Source organism: Chelonoidis abingdonii, chromosome 17 (genome assembly GCF_003597395.2).
Source record: "Chelonoidis abingdonii isolate Lonesome George chromosome 17, CheloAbing_2.0, whole genome shotgun sequence".
NCBI lineage: Eukaryota > Metazoa > Chordata > Testudines > Testudinidae > Chelonoidis > Chelonoidis abingdonii.
The window spans coordinates 7,876,332-7,893,410 of record NC_133785.1 but is presented as its reverse complement, the minus strand read 5'-3'; the positions used below and the strand labels follow the sequence as shown (position 1 = coordinate 7,893,410).

At 58.1% G+C, this 17,079-nt stretch overlaps 1 protein-coding gene across 1 annotated transcript; it reads right to left on the bottom strand.

Moving 5' to 3' along the window:
* Positions 1-1,661: 1,661 nt before the first annotated feature.
* On the bottom strand, positions 1,662-16,476 carry PYGM (glycogen phosphorylase, muscle associated). The gene is made up of 20 exons (XM_032798215.2): positions 16,056-16,476; positions 13,355-13,456; positions 13,119-13,197; positions 12,171-12,274; positions 11,650-11,781; positions 10,895-11,006; positions 10,446-10,528; positions 9,727-9,870; positions 9,404-9,496; positions 9,107-9,253; positions 8,497-8,660; positions 7,674-7,788; positions 7,057-7,158; positions 6,729-6,876; positions 6,202-6,260; positions 5,957-6,098; positions 5,128-5,335; positions 4,491-4,625; positions 3,910-3,976; positions 1,662-3,089 (listed from the first exon to the last, which is right to left on the bottom strand). The coding sequence occupies exons 1-20, from the start codon at positions 16,296-16,298 to the stop codon at positions 2,937-2,939; spliced, it is 2,532 nt and encodes an 843-aa protein (XP_032654106.1). The 5' UTR covers positions 16,299-16,476; the 3' UTR covers positions 1,662-2,936.
* Positions 16,477-17,079: the final 603 nt, after the last annotated feature.

Here is a 17,079-nt window from a genome sequence, read left to right as displayed (position 1 = left end):
TGGATTGGGTGCATGTCTCCCCAAGAGTCAAAACTTGCTTACCCAGTAACCTAGAAGAGCAGGTGCAACCTCAGTGCATTGGTGGGTGTGCAGGACTGTCCTAAGATCCTTAGCCCCACCCCCGGCAGATGGAAGTGGGGGGCAGCGCCACCATGCTTGCTAAGGGGTTGTAGCCCCATCTGTGCAGTGGAGGCATTTGTCAAGCCCCAGGCCTTTTTCCAGTACAGAAGACCGGACTGGGGGCCACCGCTGACTGGCTGGGGGGATGGATGGATTATGTACAATGGGTTCTATCCCCAGCTTTGGCAAGGGAGTGGGGTCTAGTGGTTAAGGCAGGGGCTGGGAGCCAGGACCCCTGGGTTCTATTCTCAGGCAACTGTGAGATCTTGGGCAAGCCGATGTCTGAGTTCCCCTTTGTAAATGGGGCCAAGCCCCTTTGGGTCCCAGCCTTGCAGGGAGAGGTCATGTGGGGTCGCTGTTAGTTATTCTGTTGCTCTCTGGCACCCCCTTCTGTGCACATCAGGAATTGCTGCTTAATCTCACAGAACATGTGTACAAGCATGTTTTTCTGTGTGCACCAGCTCAGTGGGTGTGAGTGTGCACATGCACAGGAGCCAACTGAGCATGAGCTGGCAGAGCATGAGTACAAGAGTGTTCAGGAGTTCTGTGTGTGTCCGCACACTGGCTGTGTGTGTGTGCCCGTGCACATGCTGGCTGGGTGGATGTGCATGTGCACACGCTGGCTCTGTACATATGTATGTGCGCACACATACACACACTTGCTGGGTGGGTGGGAGGGAGGGCCGCTGGCTGGTTGTGTGTATCTCTGTGGGCTCACTGCCCTGCTGAGATGCCAATTAATCACTGCGGCTCCCAGCAGCCTTGGAACCAATTATGGTAAGTGCAGCGCCTGCTGCCTGAAGGGAGGGGGGTGTCAGTGCCTGCCAGCTTGCTCACCCCTAGTGGGGAGGGGTAGTTCTGGGAGGATGCTACTGGAGCTGTGATAAAAAAAGAACAATCCTTTACATTCATGATTTACAAGAATACCATAAACCAAGGAACCCAGGAGTCCTGGCACCAAGCCCCCCTGAAAACTGGAGATAAAACCCAGAAGTCCTAGCACCTAGTCCCCTGCTCTAACCCCCTAGAACCCCACTCCCTCCTGCCATTAGGAATCTCCTCCCCCCTGCTCCGGTGTTTGTGTTGGGGGAGCTATTTTTAGCACCAATTCCTCGTCCCTGGGTGGTAATGAGCAGCTCCTGTGGCCTCGTGGGTGCGGGAGGGGGTTAACGCACTCTCCCATCTCCTCTCTAGGCCCCCCTCACTCACTCTTGTGAATAGCAGCTCTGACAGGTGGGGCAGGCACCTGCCCAAGGTCAAGAGAAGGCTAGAGACAGTGCTAGAGATACAACCCACCCCCACCCCCACCCCACCCCCTGGGCTCTAACCCCCAATGTCCTCCCAGAGCTGTATAGAACTCAGGAGTCCTGGCTGCCAGGCCCCCTGCTCCAACCCCCTAACCCCCACTGCCCTCCCAGAGCCAGACAGAACTCAGGAGGCACCACGCATGAACAGGTGCAGGGTTGGGGGCAAGACCCCAGTTTCTGGGTGAGATTGGGGAGGGGAGAACGAGGGAGAAAAAAAGCAACACAGCCAGAGCGTGTTAAGTGTCACCTTTACTGCTGGCTCACAGCCCCAGAACCAACACAGCTGGGGAAAGTGGGGGGTACAGCAGCATACCCCACAGCTCCTAGGACACACACGTATGGGGCCATCATTAAAATTAGCAACAAGTCCCCAGCCTGTTCCATTGCACCTGCCTCACATTAAGAGTTGAAAGTCATGGGGTATTTGCACAGGTTCCCTGCCATAAGTTAGAAAGGACCCCTAAAGATAACATAAATGCTCCCTAAACAGCCAGCAAGCACGTGGCAGGATGTATTCCGGGTTCGATTGGCTGTGGGATAGGAGTCTCATGGCCCAGGTAAAACAGTATTCTTTGAGGTACAGCAATAGGGATGGAACCAAGGAGTCCTGGCACTCACACCCACCAGCTTCCCACAAACCAGGAAGAAAAAAACAACACACAACACTCCAAGTGGTAGCAATAGGCTATGTGGGGGTTAGCACCAGGCACTGAGGCTGCCTAGCGGGGAAATGCATGGCAGGAGGACAGATGTATGGACAGAGATGTAAGCCAGGACAGGGGTGGGGGAGGGAGTGATTCTGTTTATTTTAAAAGTCAGCAGTGGGTAGGGACTGATCCCCCCAAATTTAAAACCACATCAGGTTAGCAGAGGCAGGGCACCCCACCTTGGATAATCACACGCTAAGGGGTAGGGTGGAGCGGGATGCAAAAATGGTGCGCTAGGTAGAGGGTCACAGTGCTGGGGGCCTGTGAAGGACAACTCCCACACCTCCCCTCCCTCCCCCTAGGGAACTGACACACCTTCTGCCTCGTTAGTAGATGGGGGACCATGGAATTTTAACCTACAGAATGAGTGTGCCCCAAAACATAGCTAGGTGTTATAACTCCCCACCCAACCCACTTGGGGGTAGAATAGGGGGAATTTCTCACCTTTAAATAAATAGCATGTTATGGGGGGGAGGGAGGGGGAAAGTTAACCCCCCACATCCCTTTTCTCTGGGCTTCTTCATCCCCCAACCCCATGGAATTGGGTCAGGGGGAGAGAAGGGACAGGAATCCAAATGTACCTCTGCTTATCCTCAGCTAGGCAGAGGCAGGAAGTAGTGGCCAGTTCTCCCTGGACGGGGTGCAGGGGAGAGCCCTCACACAGAGAGGACGGGAAGGTCCCCACACACAATGCGGGACATGCTGAGCATCTAGGGGAAGCCAGTGCAGTGTCTGTTGTTTGCTGGCACCCGGTGGCGCCTGGTTGGTGATGGGGGGCAGAGTCAGGCAGGCCTCGGGGGGGCTATTCACGGGGATCATCAGGCGCAGGGATTTTGTGGTGGGTGGGCTCGACGCCCCAGATCTCACGGGCGTACTGCGCAATGGTGCGGTCGCTGGAGAACTTGCCCGAGTTGGCGATGTTTTTAATGACCTTCTTGGTCCATTCCTTGGTGTTCTGGGGAGAGAGATGCAGGTCAGTAGCAATCACACATGGACTGCTGGGGAATGGGGCTGGGGAAACCAGATGGGATGGCTGGGTGAGTTGTCAATGGGCAGGCTGGCCGTGTGTGGGGGGATGGATAGAGGGACAGCATGAATGGAGGTGGGGAGGATGGCTAGATAGAGGAGTGGGTATGGATAGATGAGTGTCTGCAGATGAGGGGTGAGTGTGGGGATGGATGTACAGATAGATAGAGGAGAGTTGAGCGCAGGGATGGATGGATAGGTAAAAAAACATGTACAGGGATGGATGGGTGAATCGAAGTGACTACCACTGACTTTCATAAAATTTGAACACCTTGAAATAAAGGTGAGAAGAAGGACGGACAGACAGACAGACACGTACACATCGCAGCCCCACCCTGAGCTCCCCTTTACATACCTCTAGCATTGTGCCTGGTTCTCATCCTCTGGCCGTCAGGACGCCGCAGGGCTGAGCTTGATGGGTTTTGATCTTTCCATTTCTCCCTATGAAGTTTCATCCTGCCCCCTTTCCAGCCCCCTGCAGGGCTGCAGCTCTCATCTGAGCTGGTCAGTGTTTCTCTGGGATTGAGGGGCCTGGAACTGAACTAGGACGCCCAGGAATAGAACCCAGGAGTCCTGCCTGACAGCCTGTCCCAGTCACTCTTACCCACTAGACCCCACTCCCCTCCCAATGCTGGGGATGGAACCCAGGAGTCCTGGCTCCCAGGCCCCCTGCTCTAACCCACTAGACCCCACTCCCCTCCCAATGCTGGGTGCAGTACCCCAGGAAGGCCACTAGGGTGCACACTCACCTTGTAGAGGGCGCTGACATTCTCCTGGCATTTGATGTAGGCTTCGTAATCCGCAAACACTTTGAACCTGGAGAGGGAGGGGAAGCAAGAGGGTATCAGGCTGGGGGTCTTTGTGCATGCTGCCACCTGCTGCCCACAGACAGGATCGACACCCGGAGCCTCTCCAAGAACATAGCCAGCAGCAGACACCCAAAGCTCTGGGGAAACCCTTCCCCCACTGCCTCAGCTGCCCCTCACTATGGGTGCATTCGTGGGAATAGAACCCAGGAGTCCTGGCTCCCAACTCCCCTTCCCATAATCCACTAGACGCCCCTCCCCTCCCAGAGCTGAGGATAGAGCCAGTGCTTAATTTGTGCCAGGGCTTGCCAGGGATGAGCCCCAGCACCTCTGGGCTGGGCAGTTCCTAGCCCCGGCACCTTTGGGCTGGGCTAGGCAGGTCAGTTATGAAAGTGAAAAAATTTCTTGAGTCCCAGCACCTCTGTCCTTACAAATTAAGCACTGGATAGAGCCCCCGTCCTCCAACCCACACCAGGCATGGTTGCCTCTGTCCCTTATTCCCTCTCCCCAGTGCCTCCTCCCACCTGTCATTGTTCATCAGCATGTTGACAATGTCCTTGAAGAGCTGGGGCTGTTTGGGGGAGAAGAAGCCGCTGCTTAGCTGGTCAATCACCTGTCTGAGCTCCGGGATACGGTCGTAATAGTCCTTGGCACAGTAGCTGGAGGGGAGGTGAAGGGGGGCAAGTTACCACAGGATCATGGCTCCATCCCAGCCCAGCATGGCCTCAGGGGTTCCCCCCAAACCAGAAGCACCCAGAGGACTCCCCAAGCCCCCTGCCCCACCAGCCCCCAAGAGGGACCCCAGCGGCATGAGGAAGGCATGCTGAGGGAATGGGGGCAGGATCCCAACAGGAGGGCAGCCAAACAGTGTGAAGAACCCAGGTGGGAGGGAAACTGGGAAGGGATCCTAGCAGGAGGCAAGGAAGGCAGTGTCGGGAGGGTCCTGGCAGCAGGTGATGGGTGTGAATCTGGCACTGGGTTAGAGGGCACCATGCATAGGAGATGCAGGCAATGGAGGACAAGATTCTGGGATTCTGGCAGCTAGGTCGGGCGGGGGTAGACAAGGTGGAGCGGGAATCCAGCGGCAGGGAAGGAGGCATGGGAGGGAGGCCTGGCAGAGGGGTTCTCTGCATGAGGGAGGGGCAGGGGTCTGGCCCGCACCCTTTCCTGTCCATCTCTTCCACGTCTTCCACCCGCATGCCGAAGATGAATAAGTTCTCCTCGCCCGCCTCCTCTGCCATCTCCACGTTGGCACCGTCCATGGTGCCAATGGTCAGTGCCCCGTTCAGCATGAACTTCATGTTGCCGGTGCCCGAGGCCTCTGTGCCGGCCGTGGAGATCTGCTCGGACAGGTCGGCCGCTGGGATCACTGCGGGAGAGACGGGATCAGTGGGCTGGGGTGGGAGGTCACAGGTCACCATGTGGGGTGAAAGGGCCCATTTGCCTGATCCAGGGCAATTGCAGGGGATTTGGGGGTAAGTAATGTGGGTCAGAAGCTGCCATGTGGGCTAGACCCAGCCCTGAACCGGAGTGGAAGGGATGGAGGTCAGAGGAATCTGCAAGGAGCAGACAGCCCCATTGGCCTGATCTAGGGTAGGAAACAGGAGTACCAGAACTGTGGGGGGAAGGGGGAGCCAGGCCCCCCCACTTTTTACCAGCCGTTAGGGCGAGCAACGGGGGGTGAGGGGTAGAGACGACTGAGCAGGGGGTGTGATCTTGTGGGGGGTAAGAGGCAGTGCAGGGGCAGGGTCTCAGGGGAAGCGACAGTACGGGGGAGGGGCCTCAAGGAGAAGAGGCAGCATGGGGGGCAGAGCCACCCTTCGGGTGCCAATGGCCCTCCCCCAACTTTTAGGGACCTTCTGACCCTACTATTTTCCCACCAGGGGTGGCAGAAATTGCCATGTGGGGTAGATGGCCCTTAGCCTGATCTGGGGCAGTGGTGGCAGGTTTGTGGGGCGGACAGCAGGGTCAGAGGTCACAGCCTCCCTACCCTTCTCAGCCAGGGAGACACGGTAGTTTTCCAAGAAGATCATCTTGAGGCGGTCGCCGATGACGGGGTCATTGTTGATGACGTCCCCAATTGCCGTGACCAGCTTAATGATCATCTTGGCCATGTGGTAGCCAGGGGCAGCCTGTGGGGGGACAGAGGGTGAGACTGCCGCTTAACCCCCACCCTCGCCTCCCACCAAGGGACAGCAGGACCGAGAGGGGTGGACCTTGGCCCCCAGGTCTCACCTTGCCGCCGATCATGACAGTGCGCGGCACAAAATGCTGGTTGGGCTCCTTCTTGATCCCTGCAGGGGGACAGGGAGAGACATAGGGTCAGGGCCAGTGTGCCAGGGAGCAGAGCTGGCAGCTGGCCAATCCCTGGCCACCCAGTGAGCACAGCTGGCCTGGAGGTTGGCCTCATAGCTGGAAAGAGTCAGCAGACCGGCTCTGACAGCCAGCAGCAGTGCAGCAGCTGCTCAAAGCCTTTCCCACTGGCAGTGATAACCCCTGCCTTGCCCAGGCCCTGCCCCCGCCTTGCCCCATTCCAGAATACTCAGTCCTGACCTCGGCTCCGATTCCAGGCTACCGACTCCTGCTGCAGCCCCTGGGCCTGACTCCTGTTCCAACTCTAGGCATGGCTGCCCATGTCCCGGTCACTGACAGCACCACTGAAGAGGTGAGCGGATACTAGTAGTTAAAGCAGGGGGGACTGGCAGTCAGGACACCTGGGTTCTCCCTCTCACTGTGCCATGTGGCTGGGGGTCAGCACTCACGGTTGTAGAGGGTGATGACATGGAGGCAGTTGAGCAGCTGCCTCTTGTACTCATGGATCCTTTTCACCTGCACGTCAAAGAGGGAGTTCGGGTTGATCTTCACCTTGTACTCCTTCTCCAGATAGGCAGCAAACTTCAGCTTGTTCTCCTGGCGTGGGAGAGCAGAGATGGGAACCTAGGCCTTGCATCCCATCCCCTGCCCTGGGGCCAGATCACAGCCAGCACCCCCTATTGGGGAGGTGTGTCGGGTTCCATTTCCCCACCCTGGGGCCAGATCACAGCTCCCTAGAGGGGAGAGGCCCTGGATCCCATTTCCCTACCCCGGTACCTGTTTAATTTTGGCAACGTCCCGGATAAATCCTTCATCATCCACGTAGGCCAAAAGCTTTTTCAGATGGTCAAGGTTAGAGATGTATTCGTCCCCAATACGCTGGGGAAAGAAGAGGGTCAGAGCCAGGCCTGGCACAGGAGAGTAAGCAGACACCCCCTCGCTCTGTTCTTCCAGGGGCAAGGCAGAGGAGAGGGGTCCAACCTATGAATGCCCCCCCATCCCTGCATGGCAGCCTGCCCCCCAACTCCTGTCTGTATCTAGCATCCCCCACCTCATTAAGTCCCCATCCCTGCATGGCAAACTGCCTCCCAACTCCTGTCTATATCTAGCATGCCCCACCCCACAGAGCCCCCATCCCTGAATGGCAGCCTGCCCCCCAACACCTGTCTGTATCTAGCATCCCCATACCACACAGAGCCCACATCTTCACATGGCAGCCTGCCCCCCAACTCTCCCCTCCCTGTCTGTCAACCCCACAATCCCTGAATAGTGCTCCCCAAAGATCCCGCACGTATCTGTCTGCCTTTTGCATCCTCCAGCCCAACTCCCCTGCATATCACCACCCAGGATCCTTCCCCCAGGGACTCCGCAGGCTCTCCCCTCACTGCACTTACCTCGGCAATGACCTCAGCCAGCCCTGGGTTGCACAGAACCAGCCAGCGCCGAGGTGTGATCCCATTGGTTTTGTTCTGGAATTTGTGCGGCTCAAGCTCATAGAAATCCTTGAAGCTGGGGGCGGGGGGGGAGAAGGGGAACGAAACAGGAAATAAATGAATGAGAGGACAAGGAGGGAAAGAATCAAAGCAGGACTAAAAACAAACTAGAGGGCAAAGGAGTGGGAAGAGAAAGGCAGAATGTGTGAGAGAACAAATACAAGAATCGGTGAGAGAGAAAAGGGAAAGAAAGGATGAAGAGAAGAGTGAATGAATCAGGGGAAATGAAGGGAAGAGAACAAAAGAGGAAAGAAAAGACTAAACGAACAAAAAGGGAAATGAATTAGGAAAAAATAAAGGTCTGAGAAACAAACAGAAAAAGGGGAAATAATGAATGAAACAGGAAAATACAGAGGGGCAAAAGTGGAGAAAAAAATAAGGGAAGAAACGGAAAAAGGACAAAAGGAATGAAATTGACAGGAAAACAGGAACAAAACAGAAAGAAGCGAATGAACGAAAACAAGGGTAAGAGACAATGAAATGGGAAGGACCAAGAGAAGATAAAGATAAGGAATTAAAAGAATGAATGATAAAGGGAAAGGAGGGGAAAAAAAATCAAAGGAACGAGAGAAGGGGGGAAAGAGGGAAATGAGAAAAAACGCAAGATGGAAACGAGCCGAGCGGACGAAAGAGGAAAGGAATGAACAGGAAGAGAAGGAATGGGAGTAACGGGGGAGTGACGGACAGTGAGGGGGCAGAGCATGGCAGGGGGAGGGGCACGTACACAGATTTCTTGATGATGTCGGAGTGGATGCGGGCGACCCCGTTGATGGCATGGGAGCCCACGATGCACAGGTGCGCCATATTGATCCTCTTGATGCTGCCCTCCTCCACCAAGGACATGCGCCGCAGCCGGTCCAAGTCCCCGGGGAACATAGCATTGACTTTCTGGGGGGGTGGGGAAGGGAATGGCAGAGTCCGGATGGAGCAGGCACCCTCAGAGGGCAGCTCTGCAACTGAGCCCCCCCAGGAGGAAAAAGGGGGAGTCCCCACTGTCCTAGCCCCAGGACACTCATCCCCCCAGCACCCACCCTGCCCCCCAGTGGGAGGCAATCCCAAATGCCCGTGGTTCCCTTCCAAGCCATCCATCCCAAATTCAGTTCCCCACCCTCACCCCAGCAACAGCACGTGTGAATCAGCTGCAGAGCCAGGGCAGAGACCCTAGAGTCCTGACAGCACCTCACAGCTCTAAACCGCTAGACCCCATTCCACTCCCAGAGCTGGGGACAGAACCCAGGAGCCCTAGACTAACACATTCCAGTTCCTGCAACATATGGAGGGAAAGGGACTTCTCCACTGGATTAACCCCAGCCCTTCCTGGGGGTGGAGCTTACGTCAAGGAATTTCTGGTTAATTTCATAGATGATCTCCAGATGCCGGGGCAGGAGGGTTTCCAGGAGATGGACGGGCCAGCGCTCCAGAGCCTCAGGCAGCACCGTGTGGTTGGTGTAGGCGCAGGTCCGCACCGTGATGTCCCAGGCCTGGGACAGACACAGCACGTGAGGATCCCCAGCACAGCCTGAGATGCAGTAACCTCTGGGTGGGACATGGGGGCTATTCAACAGAAAAATGATGACACTCACTCCCCACAACACAGAGCCCCCGACATCACACGTACACACACCCCTTACCTTGTCCCAGTCCAGTTTCTCTATATCAACCAGCACCCTCATGAGCTCAGGGATGGCCAGGGAGGGGTGAGTGTCATTCAGCTGGATAGCGACCTACAGGAGAGGGGCAGAACTCAGACCACCAATGACAGAGGATGCATGAGCTTATCTGTGAGAGACCAGGGCTGGAGTAGCTGGGAGCTCCCCCCACAGCCAGCTCCTGCCCACCTCCCCACAGCGCCCCCTGCTGGGAGAGGCCAGGGCTGGAGTAGTTGGGAGCTCCCTGCACAGCCAGTGCTCCTGCCTTGCTCCCTACAGCACCCCCTGCTGGGAGAGGCCAGTACCTTGTCAGGGAAGGCATCAAAGGAGGTGCGGACGGGGTCCCGACTGCCAAACTTGGAGGATTTGAAGCGGCGGATGATGTCCTGCAGGGTGGCTGCCACCGTGAAGTACTCCTGCTTCAGACGCAGCTCCTTACCCTCAAAAAACTGCAGGGAGGAGGGGCAGGTGAGGATGGGGCATTCACCAGCCAACTCCAGGCCTGTACAATCCCAACTGCAGAATGAACCAGTGGCTTCAGATGTAGCATGGGCTCTCTGCAGCCCCTGCTCACAGCATAGGGAAAGTAGTGGCAGACCTGGGAATCTAACCCAGGAGTTCTGGCTCCCTGCTCTAACCACTGCATCCCCTCCTCTCCCAGAGCAGGGGATGAAACTGAGGAGTCCCGACCCCCAGCCTTCCCAAGCAGTAGACAGGAGGTGTCTCACTCCCACATGGCTGCAGATACCTTGAAGGGAGTAACATTTGGGACACATCATGGGGGCAAGGATCTGCGGACAGAGGGAAATCCCAGTTTTACCCAAAGGTGAACCCTCCTGGCTAGTGAGATTTAGACCCACCTGGGCCCTATCCCTGCTGCTGGAACCAGGGGCTGGGTGTGGAAGCAGAACACCCCACCACCACCACACACAAAATGTATAATCCACACCCCAGGTCTAACAGGCTCCCCTCAGGAAACCCTGCAGTGGACACAGAGCACTGGAGTGGGTGGGGGGCTACTCACATTGTCATTGGGGTACAGCACTCGAGAAATGTTCTCAGCCAAGTTCCTGTCCAGCACGGCTTGGATGTAACCACCAACGTTAACTGAGGGGGAAAAGAGAGAATGGGGCCTTAGTTCACACAGGGATCCCTTGCCAGGTGCTGAGGTGCAGCCACCTCTGGGGTGGGGCACAGGGGCTTTTTGTACAGGGATCTTTATACAGCAGCTCTGGAGCCTGCTCCAGGGTGGGGCCTGGGAGGGGCTGTTTATACAGGAATCCTTCATGGTGGGGCATTGGGGTCAGCAGGGGAGGGGAGGCTGCCCCCTACTGAGCCCCCATCCCCGGTTATCAGTAGCTGTCTCCCAGCCCTGCTCAGCAGAGGGGGTCTGACACCTGGCCCTTGGCTGCTGCGATGAATCCAGCAGAGAGACAGACCCTTGCCCGGCCTGAGGAACCCCCCTTCACTCACAGTCCTTGAGGTTGAACTCGTTGGGGGCCCGGGCAGACCACAGGCGCATGGTGTTGACAGTGTTGTTGCGGTATCCAGGTACGGGTGTATCATAGGGAAGAGCCAGGATCACCTGCCAAAAGACAGCAGGGTTAGTACAAGCCACGGCACCCCGGTGAGCATGAAGAGCAGACAGCCCAATCCCAACCTTTCCCAGAAGGCCTTTTGACCTCGCATCTCATAATACTCTCCCCTCTCCCTTTTTACTGGTGGGGAAACTAAAGAACAAACAGGGTAACTGAATCCCCAGCGAATCAGGGAGAGGACCCAGGCATCCTGGCTCCCTGCACACATACTCCCAGGCTGCTGAGCGTGCTGACAGACTCAAGCAATGGACTTGTGCTTCTGGGCAATCACACATGCATGGAGGCACTTGTGCAAAAGGTACATGTGAGCACGCACCAGCCACTAGTGCACAGGGACCTCACACTTGCATGGAAATGCCCACTTGTGCACTTGCAAACGCATGCACTCAGGCATACCTACACACTCGCACTATCATGTGCAAAAGGCCTGCGAATGCACCTCTCCCCATGCATACGGCTTGTGCACCAACAGCCCTGCATGCGAATGTACACTCCCGCACACCCAAGGGCACACAGTCACCACCCGCTTATGCAGGGGTACATGCATGGCTGCCAGGCCCTCACGTAGATGCACAAGAGGCTGTGAGTGTAACTGCACACTCACCACTCACTCAGGCCTCCTGGACTCACCTGCGTGTCAACCCACTTGGTGCCGTCGGGCCCATGGTCCACGCGCCCATAGAAGTGCACTGGGATCATGTACTCGGGCCGGGCCTTCTCCCAGGGGTTGCCATAGCGCAGCCAATCATCAGCCTCCTCCACCTGCCGAGGGAGGGCAGGAGAAGGAGGGGTTAGTGCCATCCTGCTCCCTGCCCCCCTCCCCCCGGGATCCCTTCACACACACACACACCCCTAGGGTGTCCCACCTACCCAACACCCCATCTCCTGCTGCGATCACCTGTGCCCAGCAGCACCTGCTGCCTCTCCATCCAGAGCACCCCACACTGGCCCCTGGGCAACCTCTCTCTGCCAGGCCTCTCCTGCCCCAAACTGGTGGCAAATCGTGGGCCTTTCCTACTCGACACTGCCCCCCCCCAGACACACATCCAGTCCCCCAACACACATCCCATCCCCACAGTGCCCTGTCTGCTCCCCTGGGGGAAAGGAGCCCACATCCCAGCCCCCCCTGCACTGTGGGGGGTGCGACCCACCTGCCAGCCCCCAGAGATCTTCTGGTTGAAGATGCCAAACTCATAGCGGATGCCGTAGCCGTAGGCAGCCAGTCCCAGGGTGGCCATGGAGTCCAGGAAACAGGCTGAGGGGGAAAAGGGGGGCAGGGGTTGGGCATTACAGCCAGATCAAGGGGTAACACAGTAACAGCCAGGCCAGGGGGGCAGGAAAATGGATAGGGATGGGGGGGCAGGTAGAGGAGATGTGGAAGAGGGAAGGGGGACAGGCAGGGGGGTCACAGTGATGGGGTGGGAAATGGAAGAGGGGGCAGGCATGGAATGACTGTGATGCGAGTGAGGGAGGAGTCAGGTAGTGGGGTCACAGTAATGGGGGTGGGTTGTCCTGCACGGTGCCTGGGGCAGGTGCTCACGTGGGTGCAGATGCTGAATGGGGCCCTTGGATTCCTTTCTTCCTCGACTGCTGGGCAGAGCCCTGGGTCTTGGGGGGGCAGTGTCAGGGGACAGTGTCAGCGAGGCTGGGTGTGTGTCCGGGTAGGCAGTGTTGGGTGTTGTCTTGGGGAGCCAGGGTGCTGGGTGTGTGTCAGGGGGGCAGTGTTGGGGGGCTGGGTGTGTGTCTGTAAAGGGGCAGTGTCGGAGGTTGTTCTGTCTCAGGGGGCAGTGTCAGGGACCATGTGTGTGTTTGGGGAGCAGTGTTGGGGGCTGGGTGTGTGTCTGTGGGGAAGGGTCGGGGGATGTGTGTCGGAAGTTTTGTCTGGGGGTACCATTGGGATGCTGGGTGTGTGTCTGTGGGGGCAATGTCAGAGGTTGTTTTGTCTGGGGTGGGGAGTGTCAGGAGGCTGAGTGTGTGTTGGGGGGAGTATTGGGGAGCTGGGTGTTTTGGGGGGCTGGGTGTGTGTGTTGGTGGAGCTCTCCTGGCCCTGGGCAAACAGGGCTGTCAGGTTCTGTGGCTGCCAAGCTGGCTTCCCTCACCTGCCAGGCGCCCCAAGCCCCCGTTCCCCAGCCCAGCGTCCTCCTCGATCTCCTGCAGCTCCTCCATGTCCAGGCCCAGCTGCGGGGGAAGGAAAAAGGGGGAGTTAGGGAAGAGTAGCTGGCCCCTTCTCGTCCAACCCATCCCCCCCTGTAACTGCCTCTCCCTGCTCCACCCCCTCTCCTCCCTGATCCCCCTACCTCCCCCACCTGCCACCGGCCAGCTGGTGCTGGGGTACCTGGTAAGTGGCCTCGTCGCAGGCATTCTGCAGCCCCAGGTTCACCATGGTGTTCTGCAGGGTGCGGCCCATGTAGAACTCCAGCGACAGGTAATAGATGCGCTGCAGAGAGACGGGGCAGAGATGGGGAGGGGGAGGGTTGGGGAGTCTGTCAGCCCCACCCCCAGGAAACAGGTTCCATGCCCCGTTCCCTGGCCCACTAAGAACTCTGGTCCCCTCACCCCAAGGCTGGATTGGAGTCAGCATCCCCTACGGGAGAAATACTCCATATCTCATTTGCCACCCTACTTGGGCAGGACACTCTATGGGGGCAGAGGGGGACAGGTAGGGTGTGTGCGCATGTGGCTGGACGCTGGGGCCCATAGATCCAGCCCCTGCTGCTGAATACAACAGGCCATTCAAAGGCATTCATTGCCCAGCTAACCTTTGGGGGAGGGTGGGCGAGCACCCATCTTGGGTATGCAGCTGCTCCCCCTATCCAGTGTTCCAGGCCCCCTGCACCAGTCCCCCACCCCATGGGCTGACACAGGCTCTTTCCCAGATTAAATGGCAAAAGTCAACAGCAAATGTCAGGCTGGGCTAAATTTATCCAGACTCTGTCCCCTCCCAGGATGCTGAGATAGGATCAGAACCAGGGGTCTTGAGAGCTGGGATTCCTCCCCTACTACCTATCACTTCTGGTGAGACACCCCATGTACCACTACTGGCCCCCCTGAGCCAGCCAGTCCCCCTGCCCTCGTGCTGGATCACAGCCAGCGTGCCCTAGAGGGGAAAGGTCCCATGTCCCATTCCTGCCCCCCTGAGCCAGCCAGTCCCCCTGCCCTGGTGCTGGATCACAGCCAGCACCCTCTACAGGGGAAAGGTCCTGTTTCCCATCGCCTGCTTCCTTCATCCTTCAAATGTGTTCCCCCCAAACCTCTCCCCCAACCCTAGCTCCCCCCTTGCAGGTCCCCCTATCTCCCAGCATGCCAGGCGGCACCACTAACTCTTCATATCTACCCATACTGGCTCAAATGTCCAGCCACTGCTACCTCTGTGTTGCCCCTTCCCCAAACAGGAAGGGGATTAATGGCCTGCAATCCCCTCATACTGCCCCACTGTGATTCCCCAGCCCAGGTGTTCAGCCCCCAGTGCAGGTCTCTGAGAGGCAGTTTGTGCTGACTCCTTGGCTCACACACACCCAGGACTTGGGGGCTAGCCAGGGATTGGGGGAGGGCGGCTGGGAGGGGTGAATCATGGCCAAGACACTCGCAGAGAGGCATGGGGCCTGGAGAGGGAAAGAACGAGGGGTGATGGGACAGGAAGACACTGTGGAAGAGCAGTGAAGATAAATGGGGGACAGAAAACCGGGGGGGGCAACGAGTGAAGGCCTTATGGGTGATGTGGGGGGAGAGGGGAAGGACAGGGGCAGCAGAGGGAGTGGGGGAAGGGCAGGAGCAGAGGTGGCTGTGGGAGGACAAGTGGGTCTGGGGTCGCATCTGGGTCTCTGGAAGAACCGCCCCATGAGTTACACCCTCCCTCTGCCAACTTCGGGGGCGAGGGGGTGCGGAAACCAGGCTCAGATGGTGACAATGGTGCACCCTCCCCCAGCCCTCCTCGCCCACTGCAGAGCGGGCCCTGAGCACACTGTCCCTGTGGTAGGCTGGCCCAGTGGATGGGACTCCAGTCTTGGACTGGGAACGCTCAGGTGAGAGGGGCAGGTCCCATCCCTGTCCCAAGGAAGGAAGCCTACTGGCTCTGCTCAGTTCCCACTGACCCCCACAACTAGCCAGGGGTGCTGTCCTGTGAACCACCAGGCACTGGGCTGCATGGGCCTGACGGGAGCCAGGGAAGAAGAGTACTGGTCTGGATGAGCCTGTGGGTCTGATCCCAAGCCCTTCAGCGCCAATAGCCCAGGCCTTTACTCCCTGAGCTGAAGGGTCTGGGGCAGCTGGTGGCAACAGTCCAGCTGGTATTTATACCCTCTGTGGAGCACGCGCCAAGCTGGCCTAGCACAAGGGGGGGATCCCAGCACTTGAGTCTGGCTCCCAGGTGTCAGGAGAAGGCTAGAGCGTGGCACATATATGGGAGGGGGGGTTGGATTTGTGAGCCATCCACTGCCCACATCCCCATCGCCCTAAAACAAGGGACCTGTCCAACATCCAGACACCCCTGGCCCCACTATTCCCAGCAGCAGCTCTGACCTGCCCGGGTACCCCTCCGCTGTCTGCTCCCCCGCTGCTCCAAACATGCCCTGCCCCAACATCCTTGAACTTTGTCCCCTCTCCAGCCTCACTGCCCTTTTCCTGGTGGTCCCGCTGGCTGCAGACCCTGCCCGGGGTGCCCCCCTGCTTCTGACTCATCCCGCCTAACCCTTTGCCCCTCGCGTTCCCTGCCCCTTGGAATCTCTCACGTAGCGCTGCTGCTGTGCCCACATCTTTCTCCCGGTCGGGGCCCCCTGGCAGCCCCTCCCCAGTGCCCCGTTGCCCTTCCCCTGGCTCGGCTGTTGGGTGTTATCCCTCCCTGCCCCTGAGTACTCCCACCTCCCCAACACACAGCCAGCCCGTACCTCCTCTGCAGAGTACCCCCGTGCACTCTCCCCTAGCCCTGCACACACACCCCCGGCACCCCCTCTCCACTGCGCCCATGGGCATCGCTCCACTCCACCACACCCCTTCTCAGGGGCCGGGCGCCCTTCTCCAACGCTTCCCCGGGCACTCACCTTGGGGTCCTTCTCGTAGTAGTGCTGCTGGGTGCGGATCCACCTGCCCACCAGGTGGTCGCGCACCGTGTGCGCCAGCGCGAAGTAGTAGTCCCGGGGGGTGGCCACGTTCCGATCCTTCACCAGCGTGAAGTGCAGGTGCCGGTTGAAGTTCTTCTTGAGGTCGGCGACATTCTCCACCCCGGCGAGGCCCCGCACGCTAATCTGCTTCCTTTTCTCATAATCCGACAGCGGCAGAGACATCCTGCAGCCTCGGCGGGGCCCTGGCTAGTGTGTGCGCACAGCGGGGGCTTTCACGCGGGGGGACACAGGCTCTGGCACTGCGGCACCAGGCACCCGGGCGGGCAGGAGCTGCCAGGAGGGACACCAAGGAGCCTGGATCTCTTCTCCGCCCAGCCCGCTCGCTGCAGCAATGCGCCCTAAGCCCCCCCCCCCATGTATTATTAAGGTAACCAGATTGGTGCATTATTCATGAGCCCCTCCTCCAGGCAGCAGGGAGCGGGGGAGGCCCTCGCCCGGCCTCCTGGCTCATTAGGCTCCTCCCCTTGGCTTGTCAATTATTCATCTGATCCCTCCCGCACCTCTCTGGGAATTCCCCTTCGCTGGGGGCCCTCTCGGCTGAAGCGTTGTAGAGGTGAAAACAACGGAGGCCAGAGCCCGTGCTGGGCATAAGCAGAGTAAACAATTGCTTAGGGCTTTGAGCAGCTTGAGGGGCCCCTATTATTAGTATGTGGGGGGGAGAAGAGAAATGTTCCTGCCTTTGGCCCCCGATTGGGCTAGCACCGACAGGGACAGAAGGGGTTAATCACAACAGTAGGAAGTGCTGGTAAAGAGCTCCTGCTATTGTCATTACATAGACTAATAAAATATTAAGCAGTGCTTTAACTAATCTCTCCAGCCCCAGACTCATCTGTCTGTCTGTGAAACCCTCACTCTCTGTATCCATCCTCATACTCACCCTCTAACCGTCTAACATTCCCTCCCAGAACACGACTTGTAAATTGCTAGCTACATATATAACCCT

What these genes read in the sequence shown, in the direction of transcription:
- PYGM (XM_032798215.2), bottom strand. Translation starts at nt 16,298, where the DNA reads ATGTCTCTGCCGCTGTCGGATTATGAGAAAAGGAAGCAGATTAGCGTG. An exon ending in ACTACGAGAAGGACCCCAAG is followed by an intron (nt 13,457 to 16,055) that starts GTGAGTGCCCGG and finishes GTCTCTCTGCAG; the next exon opens with CGCATCTATTACCTGTCGCT. An exon ending in GCGACGAGGCCACTTACCAG is followed by an intron (nt 13,198 to 13,354) that starts GTACCCCAGCAC and finishes CTTCCCCCGCAG; the next exon opens with CTGGGCCTGGACATGGAGGA.